At 34.3% G+C, this 21,603-nt stretch overlaps 1 protein-coding gene and 1 long non-coding RNA gene across 4 annotated transcripts in view; one reads left to right on the top strand and one right to left on the bottom strand.

Annotated features, from left to right (window-relative positions):
- IFT80 (intraflagellar transport 80) overlaps window positions 1–21,603 on the top strand; it is a 65,228-nt gene that overhangs the window by 25,694 nt on the left and 17,931 nt on the right. For all 3 annotated transcript variants that reach the window (XM_058188424.1, XM_058188422.1, XM_058188423.1), the window contains 4 exons: window positions 11,230–11,409; window positions 16,818–16,936; window positions 19,121–19,195; window positions 20,383–20,546. In XM_058188424.1, the coding sequence (XP_058044407.1) occupies window positions 11,230–11,409; window positions 16,818–16,936; window positions 19,121–19,195; window positions 20,383–20,546 (538 nt within the window). The remainder of the gene's footprint in view (window positions 1–11,229; window positions 11,410–16,817; window positions 16,937–19,120; window positions 19,196–20,382; window positions 20,547–21,603) is intronic.
- On the bottom strand, window positions 6,857–8,191 carry LOC131200964 (uncharacterized). Its single transcript, XR_009155745.1, has 3 exons — window positions 7,982–8,191; window positions 7,511–7,648; window positions 6,857–7,028 (listed from the first exon to the last, which is right to left on the bottom strand). It is a non-coding gene; the product is annotated as an uncharacterized LOC131200964 (long non-coding RNA).

Below are 21,603 nucleotides of genomic sequence, written 5' to 3'. Positions count from 1 at the left end.
CACAAATGGTATAGGGATGAGACATAAATGTGCAAATGAGCTCCTTGCTTCTACACAAAGTGTTGACACAAATGTGTCTTTGGTGTAGTCAAGAGTGTGTGTGTAAGTTCCTTGTGTCATCTTGTTTGTATTTTTGTAGTGCTATTCATCTTGCTACTTGCACATTCCAATATATGTCAACAGTTACTCATTTAATGACAGCAATTAGGAACAGAATTCCTGTTAAGTAATGTGATTGTAAAATGTGGTGACAAGGTACCATGCTGTATAGTTCCACAACTTCTGGCACTTCTGGTTGCTGCTGTTGAATGCATCCTGTTATTAAATTAGGAGATCACTATTTTTGATCTCCTGGCTTCCTGATTGATTTTGCTTGTAGGAAGCTGACAAAGGAGGCTGCAAATGGTGATTACATAACCACAGGATGCTGCAACCTTTGTAAGGATGTAGATCAATTGTAGTTACCATTTCTTCAAGCTTGTTAGAGGCTCAGTTGTTAAGCAAGGCATGTTTGAGAAAACAATAAATAATAAACAATTGCAGACATTTGTTTTATTTATTAAATTTGTTTGTCACCCATCTCACCAATATTTGCCTGCGCTTAGAAAATTGAAAGTGACTTCTTGAATTGTAATCTATTATAGTGTATTGAAAATCTCTTTACTCAGGTCTTTTGCATTCTGCCTCTTTTAAACCATCTGTCTATATTTAACTTCTCTCCTGGGTGCTCTTCCTTTTTGGACTTTGTGTGTTCATTTGTCTCACATATTATCTTCAGGCTTGTTCTTTCACTCTCCTGCCCTACACCAACTTTCTTTCATGGAGAAACTTCATAGAAAAAACAATAGTCAATCTTTAGATTATACAAGTTATTACCAAACTAATATGGAATAGCTGGAGTAAATCATAAGTAATTTTATATCGTCAAAAAATAAGCATTTAAGAATATTTACCTTACTTTACCTGACTCTGTGGTCTCTTCCCATAATCCTAACAGCTTTAACCAAAAACTTTCTACTATTGACCTCACCCCATTCCTAAGAGGACCATAAGGGGCGTGCATAAGCGCACAAACGTGCCTACCGTTCCTGTCCTATTGTTTTTCTTTTCTTCTTCCTATATATGTTTATATGTGTATATACTATATAATCTTTTTGTATGATGTTGTGACAAAATAAATAAATAAATAAAATAAATATGGACATTAATTTTTGTGTCAGAATAATCTATAACTTTAGTCCTTTCTCCAGCGATTTGTATTGGCAGTTGCAACCATTACAAAGAGTACCTTAACAAAAGATTTTTTAATTTAATCCATCGAAGTTTTTCTTTTAATAATTGGGAGTTAAAGGAGTAAACCCTTTACTTCAGATGTATATATGTCTCAAAATACCAAGTAAACTACATTTACAGAGCTCTTCCTTCAATTTGAAAAAAACCAAAATGGGATGGTATAGAAAAGGAAAGCTGCTTTAAGAAAATTATAAAGTAGAAGCAGTTGCATAATATTTGTCCTAAGCATTCCTGAATATTAACAAAGATATTCCTCCTCCATTTTTAATACTGTGGGGAAAGTGAAGATTTTAACTACAATTTATTTATTGCTGATTTAAAGATAATAAATCTTAAGTTGATTACAAAATGCCAATGTTCTTAATTGATGAAGTAGCATAAGCAAATGAATTTACAAAATATATTTTTTAAAATGGGCTTCCTAGAAAGCTTTCTTTTTTTCTTTTGCTCTGGGAGAGGAGTGGATTTTTAACAGTAGCTAAAGCCAGATGCTATCTATTCCTTTACAGCTGGCTGTAATAATTTATTAGACTTGCCTCTATACATTTCTGCTGCTTCATGCAAGTTTTTTCTTTGACTTAAATATAAATAGCTGCTAAAGAATTAGCTTGCTAGTGCTGAGAGAGAAGAGAGAATGATTCACTGGTTATTTGTGTGATAGTGTTTGAAGAGAACCAGGCCTGGCTTTTTGGTCAACAGACATTTTTATTGTGTCTGATGTAATGGAGCTGAATCAGCAAATTGCTCCCTAGAGAACCATCAGGAGATATACATATCATTAACCCTTCTGCAGCATATGTGACTAGTTATAAAGCATAATTTAATTAAATACGCCAACATACATTCTTTTGCATATGACTTTTTTTTTCTTGTAGCACTAATAATACTAAGGAGTGCTAATACTAAAAATATATAATTTGCCATTTCTATAAGTATACTCTTTGAAAGTGCATTTTTTTAAAGAAAATTATTTTATCCTGCCTTTTTTCATATACATAACATAACAACAGAGTTGGAAGGGACCTTGGAGGCCTTCTAGTCCAACCCCCTGCCCAGGCAGGAAACCCTACACCTTCTCAGTCAGATGGTTATTCAACATTTTCTTAAAAAATTCCAGTGTTGGAGCATTCACAACTTCTGAAGGCAAGTCGTTCCACTTATTAATTGTTCTAACTGTCAGGAAATTTCTCCTTAGTTCTAAGTTGCTTCTTTCTTTGATCAGTTTCCACCCATTGCTTCTTGTTCTACCCTCAGGTGCTTTGGAGAACAGCCCGATTCCCTCTTCTTTGTGGCAGCCCCTGAGATATTGGAACACAGCTATCATGTCTCCCCTAGTCCTTCTTTTTGTTAAACTAGACATACCCGGTTCCTGCAACCGTTCTTCATATGTTTTATCCTCCAGTTGTTGCTCTTCTCTGCACTCTTTCTAGAGTCTCAACACCTTTTTTACATCGTGGCGACCAAAACTGGATGCAATATTCCAAGTGTGGCCTTACCAAGGCATTATAAAGTGGTACTAACACTTCACGTGATCTTGATTCTATCCCTCTGTTTATGCAGCCCAGAACTGTGTTAGCTTTTTTAACAGCTGCTGCACACTGCTGGCTCATTTCTAAATGGTTATCCACTAGGACTCCAAGATCCCTCTCACAGGTACTACTATTGAGCAAGGTACCACATATACAGTACTGGTGCATTTTGTTTTTTTGGCCTAAATGTAGAACCTTACTTTTTTCACTGTTGAATTTCATTTTGTTAGATAGCGCCCAATGTTCAAGTCTGTCAAGATCTTTCTGTAACTTGAGCCTATCTTCTGGAATGTTGGCTATTCCTGCCAGCTTGGTGTCATCTGCAAATTTGATGAGTTCCCCATCTATCCCCTCGTCCAAGTCATTGATGAAGATGTTGAAGAGTACTGGGCCTAAAACAGAGCCTTGGGGTACTCCACTGCATACTTCCCTCCATGTGGATGTAGTTGAGGACTACACGTTGAGTGCGGTTGGTCAGCCAGTTACGAATCCATCTGGTGGTGGTGCTGTCTAACCCACATTTTTCTACTTTATCTAGTAGTAGGTTACAATTCAAGGTGGCAAGCACAACAATTCCTTTTATTTTTCCCACAATAGCAACAATCCTGTGAGGTTAGATTGGGCCAAGAGAGAGTGACCCAAACTTACCAAGCCAGTTTTTCATGGCTAAAGTATGACTAGAACTCAAAGTCACTGGATTTCTGGGCCAACATCTTCACCTTCAATTTATTTATTTATTTATTTATTTATTTATTTCGATTTTTATACCGCCCTTCTCCCGGAGGACTCATATCATAACTCTCATATTATGTGTTAAGCACACCTTTAAAAGTATTGTTGAAGTATGAAAGGGGGGGGGGAGAATCCTGGGTCCATGCTTTTCAACATTTTAAAACTTATAGGGTTTAAAGGGTTTAAAGCCTTTGACTATTCATATATACCTTGTGGGTGACTTTCTTTAGATGCATGCATGCTTTAACAATGTTGCAAATACTATACTCAAATAGAAATGAGGAGGAAGGACAGAAAAGTCTTCTAATATTCGTCCTTCACTACAATTATAGAAAATGAATCATAAGAAAGGACCATTTTCAGTATCATAGAGAATAAAATATTGGTGCAGGTTCTTGAGTTGATAATGTGTGGTTAACACATTTTTCATATTGGAGATGGTTGGGGTTTGTGTTTTTTTTTTGTGGTTTTTTTTGCTGAAATCTTCATTTTTAATCATGTTTTTGATTTTCCCAATCGGTGTAGCATCACAGTTTCAGCCTATTCCATTGTACTAGTTCACAGATACATCTATATTCTACAGCAATGTAACAGCATTATAGTACTTTTTCCCCCCTGCTATTGTTATGCATCTTCATGATTTTGCTTTCTAATTTAAATTTTAAAATGATATTTATGGTAAAGATAATATAAATTTGATTTCAAAAGGAATTTTTATATAATAAGAGTTGATGGGGAGATTATTAGAATGCTTCTGTACTCTCCGATTTCTGGCAGTAGAACGTGGGCCAACTTTGATTGGATAAATAGAAGAAAGTAATGAGATATACCTGCGGTGATATTTAAGCCTGCTTTTAGTCTAACATTAGGTTATAGATCAGTGCTTTTCAAACTTGGCAACTTTAAAGTGTGCTGAATGCTGGCTGAGGAATTCCAGGCGTTGAAGTCTATACATCTTAAAGTTGCCAAGCTTGAAAAATTAGCAGTCTCTTAATGTGTTTTTCGTTCTCTGTAATAATGAGAGCTGGTTTTTTAATAGATAATAATGTTTAATGGAAGCAATTCAGTGTGTCTTTAAGAAAGTATTAGAGCCCATTAGAGTCTTTCTTTGAATGTATAAGACTTAAGCAGGTAGAAATGTCATTGTGATACAATAAAAGAACTACCTGATATTAGGTATTTGATATTACTAAAAATATTACCATTTTTTAGAATTGTTGAGAGATTTTATAAAATACATATAAGAATACTTATAAAATAATACATTCAAGCAAAAGATCTGACCTAGTTCTAAACATTCACTTGTAGCGCCAACATTCCTGATTGCTAGCCTTAGATATTCAGATCATTTGGGAAGGGGAGGGACTGCTTATTGTAAGTTAAAATCCATAAAAGGTCTATCCACTGATTCTGGTCAGAACCATTGAGTTTCTCTATTGCATATTAGTTACTGGGAATAGAAGAAGTGTGAAATGAAGACATCATTGAGTTCAGCCTAACATTGATAAGAACTGAATAAATGGATAGTGTTGGATTACTCTTCTTGAATTACACGTTATGTGTTTAGTGTATGGATTAGTTATGATTGTCGTTAGTATCCCATGGATTTTTAATATCCCTTTTGGGGTCTGGGGTGTGTATGTAGAAAGTGGACTATTCCTGGAGTAGGAAAGATGGAGGAGATGATTAGGGTTATTCCCATTCAAGTGTCAGTGTTTAAGAGTCAGAGATATTGAAACTATAGGGGAAAATATTTAAATGCCAGCAGATTCAGGTGAAAGTGTAGTTCCAATTCACACCAGTTCCTGCTCCCTACACTGTGGCTTGATTTTTGATCATCACTCACTGATGGTTTTTGCTGCTAAATTGAAGTTGGTTCATAGTAAGAGCTTATTCAGCCACCACTTAGTTTTGAGGATAAAGAAATGGCTTGGTGTGTATTACTAAGTCCTCAGCTGTGCAGTGCTAATTTGATTCTATTACACCTACCTGGTTTCTAAGTGTCTCATCAACCAGGCAGGAGGATTTGGTGGGAGGATTTAAAGAACAAAACCGAAAATGCATGTATGTATGTGTATTATTATATTTGTCATTAGTAAAACCAGTAAAACTGAATCCACAACTGAACCTTGTGGAACTTCAATTAACCAATCCAATTTAATGAACAAATTTACATTACTAATAGCCTTTTGAATAGAAACAAATTCCTAATGTGTTAAACTTGAAGCTACATCTCAGTAGGTTTTATCTTTAAAAAGTTATTTTGTGTTCCCTTCCATTAAGTTAAATGAAATGGTTTCCTTCATCTTTAAAGATTTAAGTAAGCAAGCTGTCTCTCTCCAATTTATCACTTGCTCCTACTGATACATAGACTGAATATGTCACAAATAAATATTCAGATACACTAGTATCTGTTGAGCAAGTTCACATTCTACTGTTGTTACACTGCTTCTTTCTTTTTCATATACAAGTAGTACTCAATTTTTGACCACAATTGAGCCCAAAATTTCTATTGCTAAGTGAAACATTTGTTAAGTAAGTTTTGCTTCATTTTACGACATTTCTTGCCATAGTTGTTAAGTGAATCGCTGCAGTTGCTAAGTTAGTAGCATGGTTGTTAAGTGAATCTGGCTTTCCCATTGACTTTGCTTGTCAGAGAGTTACAAAAGGTGATCACATGACCCCGGGACATTGCAATCATCATAAATATGAACTAGATGTTCAAACAGTAACAAAATGAACTGTTGTAAATTGAGGACTCCTGTAAAGAATATATCTTCCCTAATTTTGGACGCTATGAACTAGAACAGTGATGGCTAACCTTTTTGCCGTTGTGTGCAAAAGGCGGTCACGCGTGCTTGTGCCCACACCTATAATTCAATGCCCCTGTGCCTGGCCCCCAATGCCCGGCCCCCCATGCATGCACATGTAACCCCCCCCACACCCCATTTTGGGCCTAGCAGGCCTCCCTGAAGCCTTTGGAGGCCGGAAACGGCCTGTTTCCCGACTTCCAGTGGGCCCGGAAGGCCCGTTTTTCACCCTCCCTAGGCTCCAGAGGCTTTCTTGAAGCCTGGGGAGGGTGAAAATGGCCTTCCCCACCCCTCCAGAGGCAGGAAACTGCCTGTTTTTTGTCTTCCAGTGGGCCTGGAAGGCCCATTTTTTGCCATCCCAAGGCTCCAGAGGTTTTCTTGGAGTCTGGGGAGGGCGAAAACAGCCTTCCCTGCCCCCCTGGAAGCTCTCTTGAGGCCGAAAACGCCCTCCCAGAGCCTCCGCACAAGCCCTGTACTTACCTGGCATCCAAAACGGTTGCGTGGAGACTCCTGGGAGGGGAAGGGTGGTGTGGGCGGGGCCAGCTGAAAATCAGCACTGGCGCTGAGCTAGGGCAACAGCTTGCGTGCCCGCAGATATGGCTCTGCATGCCACTTGTGGCACATGTGCCATAGGTTCGCCATCATGGAACTAGAAGCGTGGTTGCTTATAATTTGCACAAAAAAAAAAATTGTAGGAAAAGTTATTTCAGTCACCATACATTGTTTTTATATATTGAATTACAGTTCTTAAATAATACCATAATCTCTTAGGAAACAAAATAAATAGTTGTACATTGGTAAAGGTACACAAAAATCAAAATATTCAAAGAATTACTTTTTCAACAATTTTTTTATAAACTCATATAGAACAATGATTAAAATGCAATTGAAAAGGTCCCAAAATAAATGCAACCAATATAATTTACAAATGAAGAAGCAATCATGAAATTTGAATAAGAGTCTATATAATATGAGAGCTCAGAAGTTAATAATTACATAAGTAAGGCTCAGTTGGATTTATCATCAACAGTCTAGTGATAGCTAAAAAAAGTTTTAATGAAATTGTGATTTGCAATATAATAGATTGTAGGGAAAGTGAGAAATGTGTTCTAACCAATACATAGTCGATAACTGGAGGTGTCTTACCCTCTAATTAATTTGTATTAACTAGTTTTTGTTTTTATCCGTCTGTACTTTTTTAATTGAAGACCACTTCCTTGAATGCCATTCAAAAACCAAATAACAGTTCTTGATCTGAAGAAAAGTCCTTCATTTCTTGAATGCCTGTGTAGGAAAATAAAGCCAGCATAGCAGAGAATTAATTACTGAAGAACTTGCACATATTCTTGCCACTGTATTTCCAAGGCAAAATTGCATTGTCTTACTTACATCATAAAGCAGAAGAATAAAATACAAAGGAGCCGTGGTAGTTGGGCTTAAAAGGCAAATGGAAAGAGAAAAATCTCTTGAAAAATAAGAAAGAAAATAAAAATATTTAGGATCTTCCTGGTATGCCTAAACAGCAAATGACAGGCAATAATTCCAAGCAGAAATTTAGGCCAATTAAAGCTGTTTTATGTAGGTTAACTGAAGAACTTCATGAAAAAAAGAACTTACCGGTAAATGGTTGTATACTTTATAATTGAACGACTTTTTCCTCATTTTGATGTGTTTGTATCTCACCTCTCAGTACTGTACATGTGAAGGAACTTCATCGCCAGGCAATGTGCTACGTATTTGAGGGCTGGTTTGCCGAGCCCAAGTGCCGAGCAGTTTGGTAATAACTGCTTTATTTGTTTCTCTCTTGCATATCATGTGAGTCCTCAGAATTATCTTAGATCAGTCAAGACAGTACAGCAAATATAAGCACATTTAAAAAAAAAAACCCTTGCACTTGCATCTGTTTTATATTAAGTTCTCTATCTGGTATAGCAGGAAATCTGTTTCTGGAAGAGTAGACTCTGGTTTTAACTGAGATAGCTATCTCTGGTTCTCTGGGAGAGCTTTTGGCACTTCACGTCAACCTTTAGAAGTAATCTAAAAGAAGGCCTTTCCATGATGAATTTAACAACTTTATGAAGTTCATCTTCAATTCAATTGTATAAAGCTGTATCAGCCATACAGTTGTCACCCAGATACATTTGCCAATCACCTAAAATATTTAAGAAACAGACAGATTTATATTTTCACTGCACAGGAATGTGGCAGCAGAAAAAAAAGGGATGGACCCCACTAATATTCCACAACTGCTATCTTTTTGGAACAAAAACAAAGTGAATTTTTTGCAAAAAAAACCACACCCTTCATATTTCTCTGTTATATACTGAAGGATTGTCATATAGAAGATAGCAAACTGGTTTTCTGCTACTATATATCAGGGATCAATATAATACAGAATACATTTTGATTGAACAATGAAAGAAATTTCTTAACAGTAAGGTACAGTGTTTCCATGAATATAAGACCCTATTTTATATTTTTTTGAACCCTGAAATAAGCGCTTGGCCTTATTGCCATGCGCTCAAAAGCCCGATTGGGCTTATTATCAGGGGATGTCTTATTTTGGGGGAAACAGAGTATAACTACAGTAATTTATTTCACTCAGTTTTGTTTGCCAGTTTGTACTTGAGAGAGGCAGTTTTGACTTTTTTTGTAACAATAACACCTTTTGGTCCTTGGTCCTAGAAAATAGGTTTTGTTATATTGCTGTCATGCACAAAATAAACAGTAATTACATAATTCTTCTATTAATTTAAGAGAGGACATTGTCATATGATTTACATGAGTTGTTAAATGAAATACAAAGTGTGTGATTGAATTTGTATATAATGCTATATATATATAAATTATATAATGCATTCTTTTTTAATTGGTCCAAAGAAAGAATAAACCATGGTTTCTCAGTGCAATTTTTGGCTTCTTATGTTAGAAACATTTTATGTAACACCATTTGATTATTATCTCAGTTTTCTTTCTGTGCTTGAGGGTCCTTTTAGAAAACAGAGAATTATATTTGTGGGGAAAACAGAATAGTAGCTCTTTTTAAAATATTGTTCACTGTATACCCAATTACCATCCATTGATATATCTTTGAAGTACCCTGCTTGATCTATGTGCCCCACTTCATGTATGATAATATCTCTGTGTTTAATAGCATTTCCTTACAATAAAACACCTGCTTGGAAACCACAAAGAAAGCTCTTCCCCTATGAACTTTCTCACCCCACATTTTTACAGATATGTTTCATAATAGTACTCTGTTTCATTGACTAAATGAAAGTGGACTTTCATTTTTTGCTTTAAATCTTGCTTTAATTATGTATTATTCTAATAATGTTAAAAGTTCACATTCATTAAATATTTTTACACTATAGTAATAGTGTATAAGCATTCCATTGTGATTCATTTCTCCGTGCAAAAAATAGAATTTTATGTGAGATTTTTAAAAAATTTATATATATGTATGCTTCCCTTTCACCTTTCAACTCCAATCCAGGCGCCCTCAGGCAGTCGCTTTCACAACAAACTATTTTGTACCAATTTTTTTCTAATTTGTACCAAATTATTTCTTTATCAGCAAACACAAATTTGGTTTTTATACACATACACACATACACCATTTTTCAATTGTTAATTTTTTAAGAAAGTTTCCACTGTTGACCTATAGGTTTGGCAACTAAGAATATAAGTTTTTATTCCTTCTTTTTCTCTGTACTCTACCTGTTCATCATTCTTTTTTTGTAATTTTACAGTTGTATTTTTCATTTTGTTCTTTTTATTTTATTATCTTACTTCTGTTATGAAATTGTTCTTTTTTTGTTATGAATGATGATTATTAATTTCTCAAAATTGTTTAAAGGCTGAATTAGCTGTTTCACTTTATCATTCAAAAAAGTTTTAAATTGAAATCACATTTGATGTGAAATCAAATCAAGATATCTGATGATCTGACTTAGATTTTTATTTCTTCCTTACTGTGTAACATGTTGTTATAGGAATCTCTTATTTTATATTAATTACATTGTCTTCATAACCAGAATAAAATTGTCCTAGATGTATTATAAAAATCAGGATGTTCTTTAAAATAAGTTAATGGGGGAACATTGTTTCTCACTTCTAAACTTTTCATCCTTCAAACTGAAACATAACTTTATTAAATGTGTTCTTTATATTGCTTACTTTTATAAGAACCTAATTACAAGACTCTTGTAACTCTTCTGTCTGAATCCATGGTTTTGCTATTTTCCAGTATGAATGGAATCACATATTCCAAATGAACTGCTTCATTATATAGTTTTAATGAAGTTATCTCCCTGTCTCTGTGACCTATAAAGAATTTTCCTATTGATTCTCAACCTTTTAGCATTAAAATAAAATGTTTCTATTTTTCTCTGGCATTATTGGTATTTTTTTCTCCTGAAATTTCAATTGACAAAACTTGGAAAGTGCCATCATTTTAGCAATTACTATTCAAGTATTTCTAGTGCCATCTTTTTCATTTATTTTTTTAACTAGGAATATTCTTAAATGGAAACTTTAATGTACTGCATTTGAAGTACATTTGTCATTAAAAGCAATATTATGTCATGTTAAATAAAAAATTGCTATTGTGTAAATGGTAGCAATGTTGTAGTTTTGCTTTTATTGCGCTCATAGTTTATCTTATAAAAAGAGTATTTCCTTTTCTTGTCTATGATTATCTTGTTGTAATTCATGTTTTTGCTTTAAAAAAACAAAATGAAAATGGATATATGTACAGTGCTATTAATCATGTACAATATGTATAATAAACATATAATGTTTATTATATGTTTTATATATTACACTATAGGAATTTTCAATTATTTTTTAAAAATATTTTACAGTGGTCCTATGCTTTAGAGAAACCAAACACTGGCAGCATATTCAATATTGCTTGGTCTACTGATGGTACGCAATTAGCTGGGGCTTGTGGAAACGGACACGTGATTTTTGCTCATGTTGTGGAACAGCGCTGGGTATGGAAAAACTTTGGAATAACATTAACTAAGAGAAGAACCATGGAGGTATGTGTTGGCTATCTAAAGCTTGGTGAACAGTGGATTATTTTTTAGACACAACTTTTCCCTCCACAATGATACATTTAGATATGATTTTTGTAGTTAACAACTTGAATCAGAGACTTTTTTTAGAATTTATTTGTGTTAAGTCAATAATATGTTGTTCATGAGGTTAACGTATTATCATTTAGCTAGGTAATAAAACACTCTTCAGTATGTCCCCAGTGGAATGTGCATGTTGGTTCATGCACTTATGAACAGTCAAATGTTTAAACCTAGAGTTATCCCGCTATGGTCTTGTATACTCTAGAATACATAAAATGTGTATTCCAGCCTGGATTGATGCTTTCATTGGCTAGAAAGTCAGAATCAAAAGAATATTTTTTTAATACTGGAAATAGTTTTGTAATATCTGAAAACAAAGTTACTGCTTTAGAAGCAATAACATATACTCCATGTTTGAAAACTTTGTTGCCTTTTTTTAAAAACCTTATTTGTATGCAGTACAGCTGTGGTTTACCATTATAGCAGCTGCAGTATTGTTGGCTGTTACTGAAGTGTTGGGTGTTCTTTTGTACTGTTTTTTGCCAAGGGCAGGTGTAAAAGATACCTATTTTCGTTTATCTAAAAATCACAGTAAAGTAAATTGTCATCCCTTCTCCAAAACCATAATTAAACTGATTAATATATATTTCTATAGAATGTTGGTGGATATTATAATTGTTTTCAACATAATGCTGATCACTTGTTTTATTACTGGATACTTGCAGATTCAATAAGCTTGACTGGAGAACAGTTTCATATTATATATTGCTAAAATCAGCCTATAGATAGCTATAGCAAAAATTAAACAGGCCTTTATTAAAACTTTTTAATAAAATATTTTGGGGCAACAGCACTTTTTTTTTTAAGTTATATTTATAGGTCCCAAATACATAGCTTTACTTAAAAATGGGTTTTTATCAAAATTATCCTACAGTAAAAATTGAGCCAGATCAATCTAGAAGTATAAAATAGTATTTCATCTGGAAAATGTGCTATATTCCCTGGAAAGTCAGTGACTTATATTATCATATTAGAAGACTGGAAGATAATACACAATTTCTGAATGTCACATTTAGAATAGGAAGTTTTTTAGTCTTGGTTCCCAACATTAGACTGTCCAAATTTCTAATTAAGCACTTAAAAATAATTTGGCATTTTTGATGCTGGTTATATAATAGGAATATTCACTGGATGGAATGTTATGAGTCATTGTCTGGAAATACAGAAAACAAATTTGTTAGGTAAAAATCATATTTTATAATCACTTCCAGCCATAAAATTGTAATGAATGAATGTGATAAGCCCTGTATTTAGAGTTGTGTTTTACTTATAAAAATATCTGAGCAATCTGTACAATGAAACCTTTATTACTAAAGTGTACTATTGCACATGAATGTTAGGTATACAGGACATTGGACATTGGATTGTTTTAGCTTTTGGTTGGCAATTAGTAGCTTCTCTCTCTAGTTTATATTATTTTTATAATTAATTTTGTTATATATTTCTGTAAATAGAATGCCATTACTAAATAAAAAATGGCTCATTTTTTGTATTTATTAAACAACATCAATATTTCACTTATTCTTATTTATTATCATTTTTTTTCTAAGGAATACTGACCATTTTTATTTTTCAAATGTTAATTTTTTGTAAAAGTTTGTTGAAGCTATTTATTGATTAATTTGATTTGATTGCCACCCATCTTGCCTGAAGGCGATTGATCCTGGGCTACATACAACATTTTAAATGCACCAGCCTCTAATACTTCTATTCAGAAGTAAATCCAGTTGAATATCCTTTGAAAATGGAAATATGTGGGATGGATGATCCTACTAGATAGACTCATAGTTGGTTTAAAAACAGGGCTCAATATGTTGTCTTTAATAGTTCCAAAATCAATAGGGGAAGTACTGTTAACACTTCAGAATGATCTTGATAAACTTGAACAATGAGCTCCAGCCAACAACATGCAATTCATCAACAAGAATATAAGGTTTTGTACTGAGGTAAGAAAAATAAAATGTACCAGTACAAGATAGGTGGTAAATAGTACTGTGAGAAAGATGTAAGTGTCCTTGTAGGCCACAGATTAAACATGAGCCAGCAATGTGCTACATCTGCCAAAAATTGTTAATGATATCATAGGAAGTTCTGCATTGCACTGGTCAGACCACACTTGAAATACCATATTTGGTTCTTTTCATGATAATTCAAGGAGGACCCTGGGGAACTGGAAACAGTACAGAGAAGAGCGACAAAGATGATGATGATGAGGTGCTTGGAGGCTAATCACTTTGAAAAATAGTTAAAGGACACTGGTATGCTTAGCCTAAAGAAACCAAGGTCCAGTGGAAACATGATAGCTATCTTCCAATACTAGAAGGATTAGGATGGGAATTTATTCTCCATAGCTCCCCAAGGTAGAACAAGAACCAGCAGATTGCGGCTTTTCAGAGGGAGATTCAAAAATTAATAGGGATTTCCTGATCATGAGGGCTATCAAGCACTGGTACCTCCTAAAGTTGTTCCTTGCAACTATATTTTTATTTTTATTTATTTATTTTGTCACAACAATATATGTAGGTATCATACAAAAAGATTATATAGTATATAAACACTTATATGAGTAAATATAAGGAGGTATAAGCATATATATATATATAGGAAGAAGAAAAGAAAAACAATAGGACAGGAACGCTAGGCACGTTTGTGCGCTTATGCACACCCCTTATGGTCCTCTTAGGAATGGGGTGAGGTCAATAGTAGAAAGTTTTTGGTTAAAGCTTTTAGGATTATGAGAAGAGACCACAGAGTCAGGTAAAGTATTCCAAGCACTGATGATTCTGTTACAGAAGTCATATTTTCTGCAATCTAGATTAAAGCGGTTGACATTATGTTTAAATCTATTAGTTGCTCTAGTATTATTGCAATTAAAGCTGAAGTAGTCTTTGACAGGAAGGACATTACAATAGATGATTCTATGAGTTAAACTTAGGTCTTGTCGAAGGCGACGGAGTTCCAAATTTTCTAAGCCTAGGATTTCAAGTCTGGTGGGATAAGGTATTTTATTGTTTTCAGAGGAATGGAGAACTCTTCTTGTAAAATATTTCTGGACACGTTCAATTGTATTGATGTCAGAGATGTGGTGAGGGTTCCAAACAGGCGAGCTGTATTCTAGAATTGGTCTAGCAAATGTTTTATATGCTCTGGTTAGTAGTGTGGTGTTTTTGGAAAAGAAGCTACACAAGATTAGGTTTACAACTTAGGTTTACAATATAAAAATGAGTTATTCTTTCTGCAAAAATGGGCCAATTTTCTTTCAAGAATTTCCCAAGATTTGTCTAATGTATTAATTAAATCCTTAATTCCAAATATAGCAACTATTTACAATATGATTTGGTGATTTTTTAACATTCTGAAATTTTGTATTGTGACAAATAGTTGTTTTAGATAGATTCAAGGGCTTTGTGGATAGTCATATCCACTGGAGTCTCTTTGGAGAGCCAGTGTGTAGTAGTACTTAACAATATGAACTATGGCCAGGGAGACTCAGCTTCAAGTCCGTTCTTAGCCATGGAAGTTCATTGAGTGATTTTGAGCCAGTCTAAACTATCCAGTAGTTCAGCGACTCCAACATTCATCCCATGAAGTGGGGGAGGGATGAAATAAAATAATATACATTTCTTTATTCTTCTGCACAAAAGTTAATTTATTAATGTTAGTCTAGTAGTTTAGAAAAAAATGCTTCCAAGTGCTGAGAGGTGATAAGGAAATATTGATTATAAATTCTGCAGGCAGAAACATGGATGTACAAAATGAGGCTGTCCAGCAGTGGAATGTTACATTGTTTTCCTCTAGAATGCTCTGATCTAGGTATTCTAGGGTGGTGTTATTCTGAAAGTACATTGAATAGAAAGTGATTTGTGATGACCTAGATGTATTAAGCATTAGAGAATGTCCTGAATTCTGTGAACTTTTCCAGAATATCCAGATTGGTCCATTCAAGGTGATAAACAAAATGTCCTGGAGAAATAAGCAATAGTCTGTTGTCAGTGCATCTCATTGCATATCCCTATGCAAAGCTCTTCCAAGTGGTTTAATTATTTAATTATTACCGGACTTAATTATTACCAGGGTGTTCCAAGTGGCAGCAAATTTGGTGATCAGTTGTAAACAATGTTTCTGTAACTCCAGAACATTATCAGTTCTATCAACCAGATTTTAAATCTCTGTGATGTGCAGAGGAAAAACACTGATTATATATGGATAGAATTTACTGGGTTTTTTTGATAAAAATGGAAGTGGAATGTAGATACAGAAAGAGATACAAGAAGATATGAGCATAATGTGGAGTCCTGTTCATGAAAAATTGATAATTTTCATGAGACAAAGAAGTTTGGCAGAGTGTCCCAATATAATAACAATAATAGGAACATTGCAAATTTCAAAGGAAAAATTGATATATTATTATTTGGGAAAATGCCAAGGAAGGGAGATGTTTTAGATTAGATTTAGCAAGGCTTCTATGTCATAGAAACTTCAAGTAGGTGGTGGGGTGTTGTTGTTGTTGGTTTTTTTGGTGAACTAAAAAAAGTCAACTGAAATGCTTCAGTAGGATTGAGAGTGAAGAGAGGTTTACAGCCTACTTCTACTGACATTTAAAATGCAAACCTTTGCCCATTTAAACTTTTAGAAATTATTTGAGTGTGAGACAGGCGGTGCTTAAATTTGATAAATAAACATAAAAATATCCTGTCATATGTACGGAAAATATTTTTGTCAGCACCTAATCTGGTGGTTTGAACATTGAGAGCATTGCAAGTCTTTTGTATGCAGTCCTTTAAAATTCATAAGAGTATATACAAAGCATCTATTTTTGAATTCCTAATTTAAGTGACCAAGTCCCAACTTAAGTGACTACTTCAGAGACTCCTCACATGCACAATATACCCATTGCACAAGAAGAGAAGAAAAAGTATGCATATGTGGAAACAGCTTGGAGAGCTTCTGAAGTAGCTGCACAGACTTAGAAAATATATGATTGCCTCAGTGATACGATATTTTGCAAACACTCCTTTCAAAGGATATGCCCAGCTCTGTTCTGGCCATCTTTAAGCTAGGTGTTACATAAAAGGATTGGGTCCTTTTAGTTTGGTTTGGCTTGGTTCATTCTCTCAATATACTGTGTGGTCTTATTTTTAAACAATTGCTTGTAAGGTTTTTGTTTTTTTTTTGAAAAATATTTGAATTGCTAAATACAATTATGAAGAAATGATACATTTATTTATATTTATTATAGTTGACATTAAAATTGAAATGCTCCACTTATGTATTTAAGTTTGATTTAACTATGGGCTTTAACTTATTAGGTTCGTAATGTACTTAATGATGCAGTGGATTTGCTGGAATTTCGTGACAGAGTAATTAAAGCATCTTTGAATTTTGGTCATTTAGTAGTTTCAACATCTCTTCAGTGTTACATATTCTCGTAAGTAATTAGAATTGAAGATATATTATCTCATAAATTGTAAATATGTAATAACTTTGATGTGGTTTGATTTAGAGAAGCAGCCAGAATTTGACAAATAAACCAGTATATATAGTTTCACAATTCTCCTTCTCCTTCTCCTTCTCCTTCTTAATTACTTGTGGAATTGACTGGGTATACTTAGTTATCTATGAACAAAGGCATTGTAGTGAACCCATATGATTTCCTTAACAGAACTATGTCTTTTAATGCAATTATGAATTCTTTAGAACTCATAATTGATCTGCTTAGCAAATTCGTTGTTGTTAGTTGCGAAGTCGTGTCTGACCCATTGCAACCCCATGGACAACGTTCTTCCAGGCCTTCCTATCCTCTACCATCCCCTGGAGTCCATTTAAGCTCACGCCTACTGCTTCAGTGACTCTATCCAGCCACCTCATTCTCAGTCGTCCCTTTCTTCTTTTGCCCTCAATCTTTCCAAGCTTAGGCTCTTCTTATAATATAACAACAGAGTTGGAAGGGACCTTGGAGGCCTTCTAGTCCAACCCGCTGCCCAGGCAGGAAACCCTACACCATCTCATTCATTCTTCATTCTTTGGCCTCATTAGGTGGCCAAAGTATTTCAGTTTCATCTTCAGGATCTGGCCTTTTAAAGAGCAGTCAGGGTTGATCTCCTCTAGAACTGACTTGTTTTTTCGCCTTGCAGTCCAAGGGACTCGCAGGAGTCTTCTCCAGCACCAGAGTTTAAAGGCCTCAGTTCTTTGGCACTCAGCCTTTCTTATGGTCCAATTTTCACAGCCATACATTGCAACTGGAAAAACCATAGCCTTGACTATACACACTTTTGTTGGCAGGGTGATGTCTCTGGTTTTTAGTATACTGTCTAGATTTGCCATAGCTTTCCTCCCCAGGAGCGAGCGTCTTTTAATTTCTTGGCTGCAGTCCCCATCTGCAGTGATCTTGGAGCCCAGGAAAATAAAATCTGTCACTACCTCCATTTCTTCCCCATCTATCTGCCAGGAATTGGGAGGGCCGGATGCCATGGTCTTAGTTTTCTTAATGTTGAGTTTCAAGCCAACTTTTGCATTCTCCTCCTTTATCAAGAAACTTTTTAGTTCCTCTTCGTTTTCTGTCATTAGAGTGGTATCATCTGCATGTTGAGTGAGGTTGTTGATATTTCTCCCGGCAATCTTAATTCCAATTTTTGATTCATCCAGCCCTACCTTTCTCATGATGTCTCTGCATATATGTTAAATAGGCGGGTGATTGTATACAGCCTTGCCGGACTCCTTCTCCAATTTTGAACCAATCAGTGGTTCCATGTCCAGTTCTCACTGTTACTTCTTGACCTGCATACAGGTTTCTCAAGAGACAAATAAGATGGTCTGGTATGCCCATCTCTTTAAGAACTTGCCACAATTTGCTGTGATTCACACAGTCAAAGGCTTTAGCATAGTCAATGAAGCAGAAGTAGATGTTTTTCTGGAACTCCCTAGCTTTCTCCATGATCCAGCGTATGTTGGCAATTTGATCTCTAGTTCCTCTGCCTCTTCGAAATCCTGCCTATACTTCTGGTAGTTCTCGATCCACATACAGCTGGAGCCTAGCCTGTAGGATTTTAAGCATAACCTTACTAGCATGTGAAATCAGTGCAATGGTGCGATAGTTTGAACATTCTTTGGGATTGCTTTTCTTTGGAATTGGAATGTAAACTGACCTTTTCCAATCCTGTGGCCACTGCTGAGTTTTCCAAATTTGCTGACAAATTGAGTGTAGCACTTTTACTGCATTGTCATTTAAGATTAGCAAATTACTTCTGCCAAATCACTGAACCTTTTTTTAATGTAAAGTTCTTTTTAAATGGGTGTCTGTGCTGCTTTAAAGAAATATGCAGGGTTCTTGTAGAATACAACTCACATGTGTATATGTACATTTTTTGAATCGCAGCAGCTGTAACTAAACAGTGTCGTTATAATGATAACTAAAGGCAAAATACATAAAAGACAATTAAATAATCAATCTGTTTTTAAATCAAGTAAAAAAGGGTTTACATTTTTTACATATTTTTGGCAATATAAGGATATGTAGCCTTCTTGGGGTTGTATATTCTGTATAAATGAAGACATTCGTTAAATGCTTTGTATAAACAAATTTTAAATGTGTACTGCCTTCCCTTTATTTTAGAGTTAAAAACTGGAATACACCTTTAATCTTTGACCTCAAAGAAGGAACTGTCAGTTTAATTTTACAAGCAGAAAGGTATATATTTTAAATGACTATTTAGACCATTTATTTTTATTAAAGTAAAATTTATTCAAATACCATAAGGCACTTCCATTTGCTTTGATTTCAATAGGGATTGACAATCCCACATTCTTTTTTTTTCTGCGGAGTAACAGATCAACCATGCTAAATGAACCTGACCATTTCTCCTACAGTTGGAACTACAGAGTAGAAACAATAATGTGTGTTGTCCATTTCTCCCCCTCTTCCCAGGGGGGGAAGGTGGTAGCCTCTATTTATTTTAGGTCTGTCACTTGCTGGTTGTAACTCAAGAGCTAAAACAAATGTCTGCTATATCTTCCTAGCAGGAGAAGGATGGCAGTGGCTTGTGCAAAAAGATATATTGGCATTAACATTTGCCTAATTGCTTGCTGGAGATAGTTGGAGCTCTAACTTGTTGTGACAGGCTTTCATCCTTACCTATTTGGAGTTGGAGAGGAGCATTATTTGAGTGGGGGACTTGCTTCTTTCTGGAAAGGCTTGTCTCAAAATAGTGTTTAGCTAAATCCAGTCCAGCATTGCCCACTGAATGTTTATTTTACCAAGCCTTCTTCCAAAGCAAGTTTACATCCAGTTTTAATCTATAGTTGGATAGATTATTGGTGTTTATTGTTATTATTATTGTCTCATTTTATAAACCTCCTTTTTTACACATTGAGAACCTGTTTGGATGCTGAGAATCAGATCCAAAATTATTTTTGAGAAAAGAGCAGGCAAGAGAAAAGAAATTTAATGGTTATTTGCTTATCATTTAACTGTGATCAAGTAATTGGAGCATTAGTCTGTATTGGGCTGAATGTAAATTGGTCAGCTGATATTCCACTCCTTTATACAAATAAACTAATTAAAAATTTATGATGTTCTGGCGGTTCAAAAATGGTAAAGGTATCCGTATGCTAATATATGCATGTTGGATAAATGAAACAGGATTTATTCAAACTAATATTAGACAGCCTATTTTGACAGAATAGAAAACTCTAAAAATAAGTGTTAGCATAATATTTTATAAGTTATAAGTTATTTTATAAGTTAAAATAATGAAATAAACTTGTTAAACAATGCAAGAAATTTACAAAACAATTTGTTTTGTTTTGTTGTTTAATAATTGTTACTATAATATTAACCAAGTTATTGATGGCTATAATCTCACCCCCAACTCTTAGGCATTTTGTTCTTGTTGATGGTGGAGGAATCTACTTATATTCCTATGAGGGACGTTTAATTTCCTCTCCAAAGTTTCCAGGCATGAGAACTGACATACTGAATGGCCAAACTGTATCCTTGAGTAGTGATACTTTAGCTATAAGGGACAAATCTGATGAAAAAGGTATGTGTACACATATGTTTAATGTAATGTTTAAAATACGTTTTATATCGTAATTAAAATATGTGAAAAAATTTCCTTCCTATATAAAGTTAAAACATAACTCTGAAAAGATTGTGAGATACGGTAACACAATCTCCTACATGGAAACATTTCTATCCATGATAATCTAATGCCCATATGTATCTCCTGTACTTTTTTAAAAAAAAAAACCCTGAATGATTTATAAAAGATAGTTTTGAAAAGCAATTCTGTTTGTTTTAAAAAGCAAATAGTAAAATATTTATGAAACAATATTAATTGCATAATACGTTTGGAATCAGCCACCATATCACATGATAGTACAGAATTGTTTGTGTTCTTTGTTCTTTTTTTGTAACACTTTTTGCCATTTTGTCTGTTTTAATAATCACCAAATTTTAAAAAACCTATAAACTTTTGCTCTTTTTTATTCTTTGAGAAACAGTGGAGCTTTTATTGTATTCAGTCTTCCTAATTTTATTTTTCAAGTTATTATCACAAGTGTTTAAATAAAAATTTTTGTAAAAGCATGAGCAATGAATCTGAGAAGGAAAAACTTGCATCAACAAAAAAATCCCAACTTTCTGAAGTCAGAAGTTACTTTCTTATGTTTACACAGCTGGCTTAAACTATTTGGACTTAACTCTTTTTTTCATATGTAACCAATAAGATCAGAACAACACCTGTTCTTATAACAGCACTTTTTCCTGCCAATACAACCAGTGACCGCAATCCCTATCCTTCTGAAGAAAGTCATGATATTCAAATGGAAGAATCTTTGAAAGTTCAATATGTTTGCTGCATTGAATTTAAATGATATTATCAATTAGATTTGGCATGTAATATTAAATTGTTTAGATTGTGTTTGGAATTAATAATTCCTCTAAATGCCTTTGCATTCTGAGATGTTTACTGTACATTATTAGTATAAGTGCAGAAACCTCACAGGCAGAAATATTGAACAATTATTTAATCTTAAAATATAAATTAGATAAAATCAACATAAAACACTGTATTATTGTTGGCTTTAATAAGAATC

The sequence above is a fragment of the Ahaetulla prasina genome, chromosome 6 (genome assembly GCF_028640845.1).
Source record: "Ahaetulla prasina isolate Xishuangbanna chromosome 6, ASM2864084v1, whole genome shotgun sequence".
NCBI classification, from domain to species: Eukaryota; Metazoa; Chordata; class Lepidosauria; order Squamata; family Colubridae; genus Ahaetulla; species Ahaetulla prasina.
The sequence above is the reverse complement of the archived record's forward strand: the minus strand, read 5'-3'. Positions and strand labels throughout refer to the sequence as shown.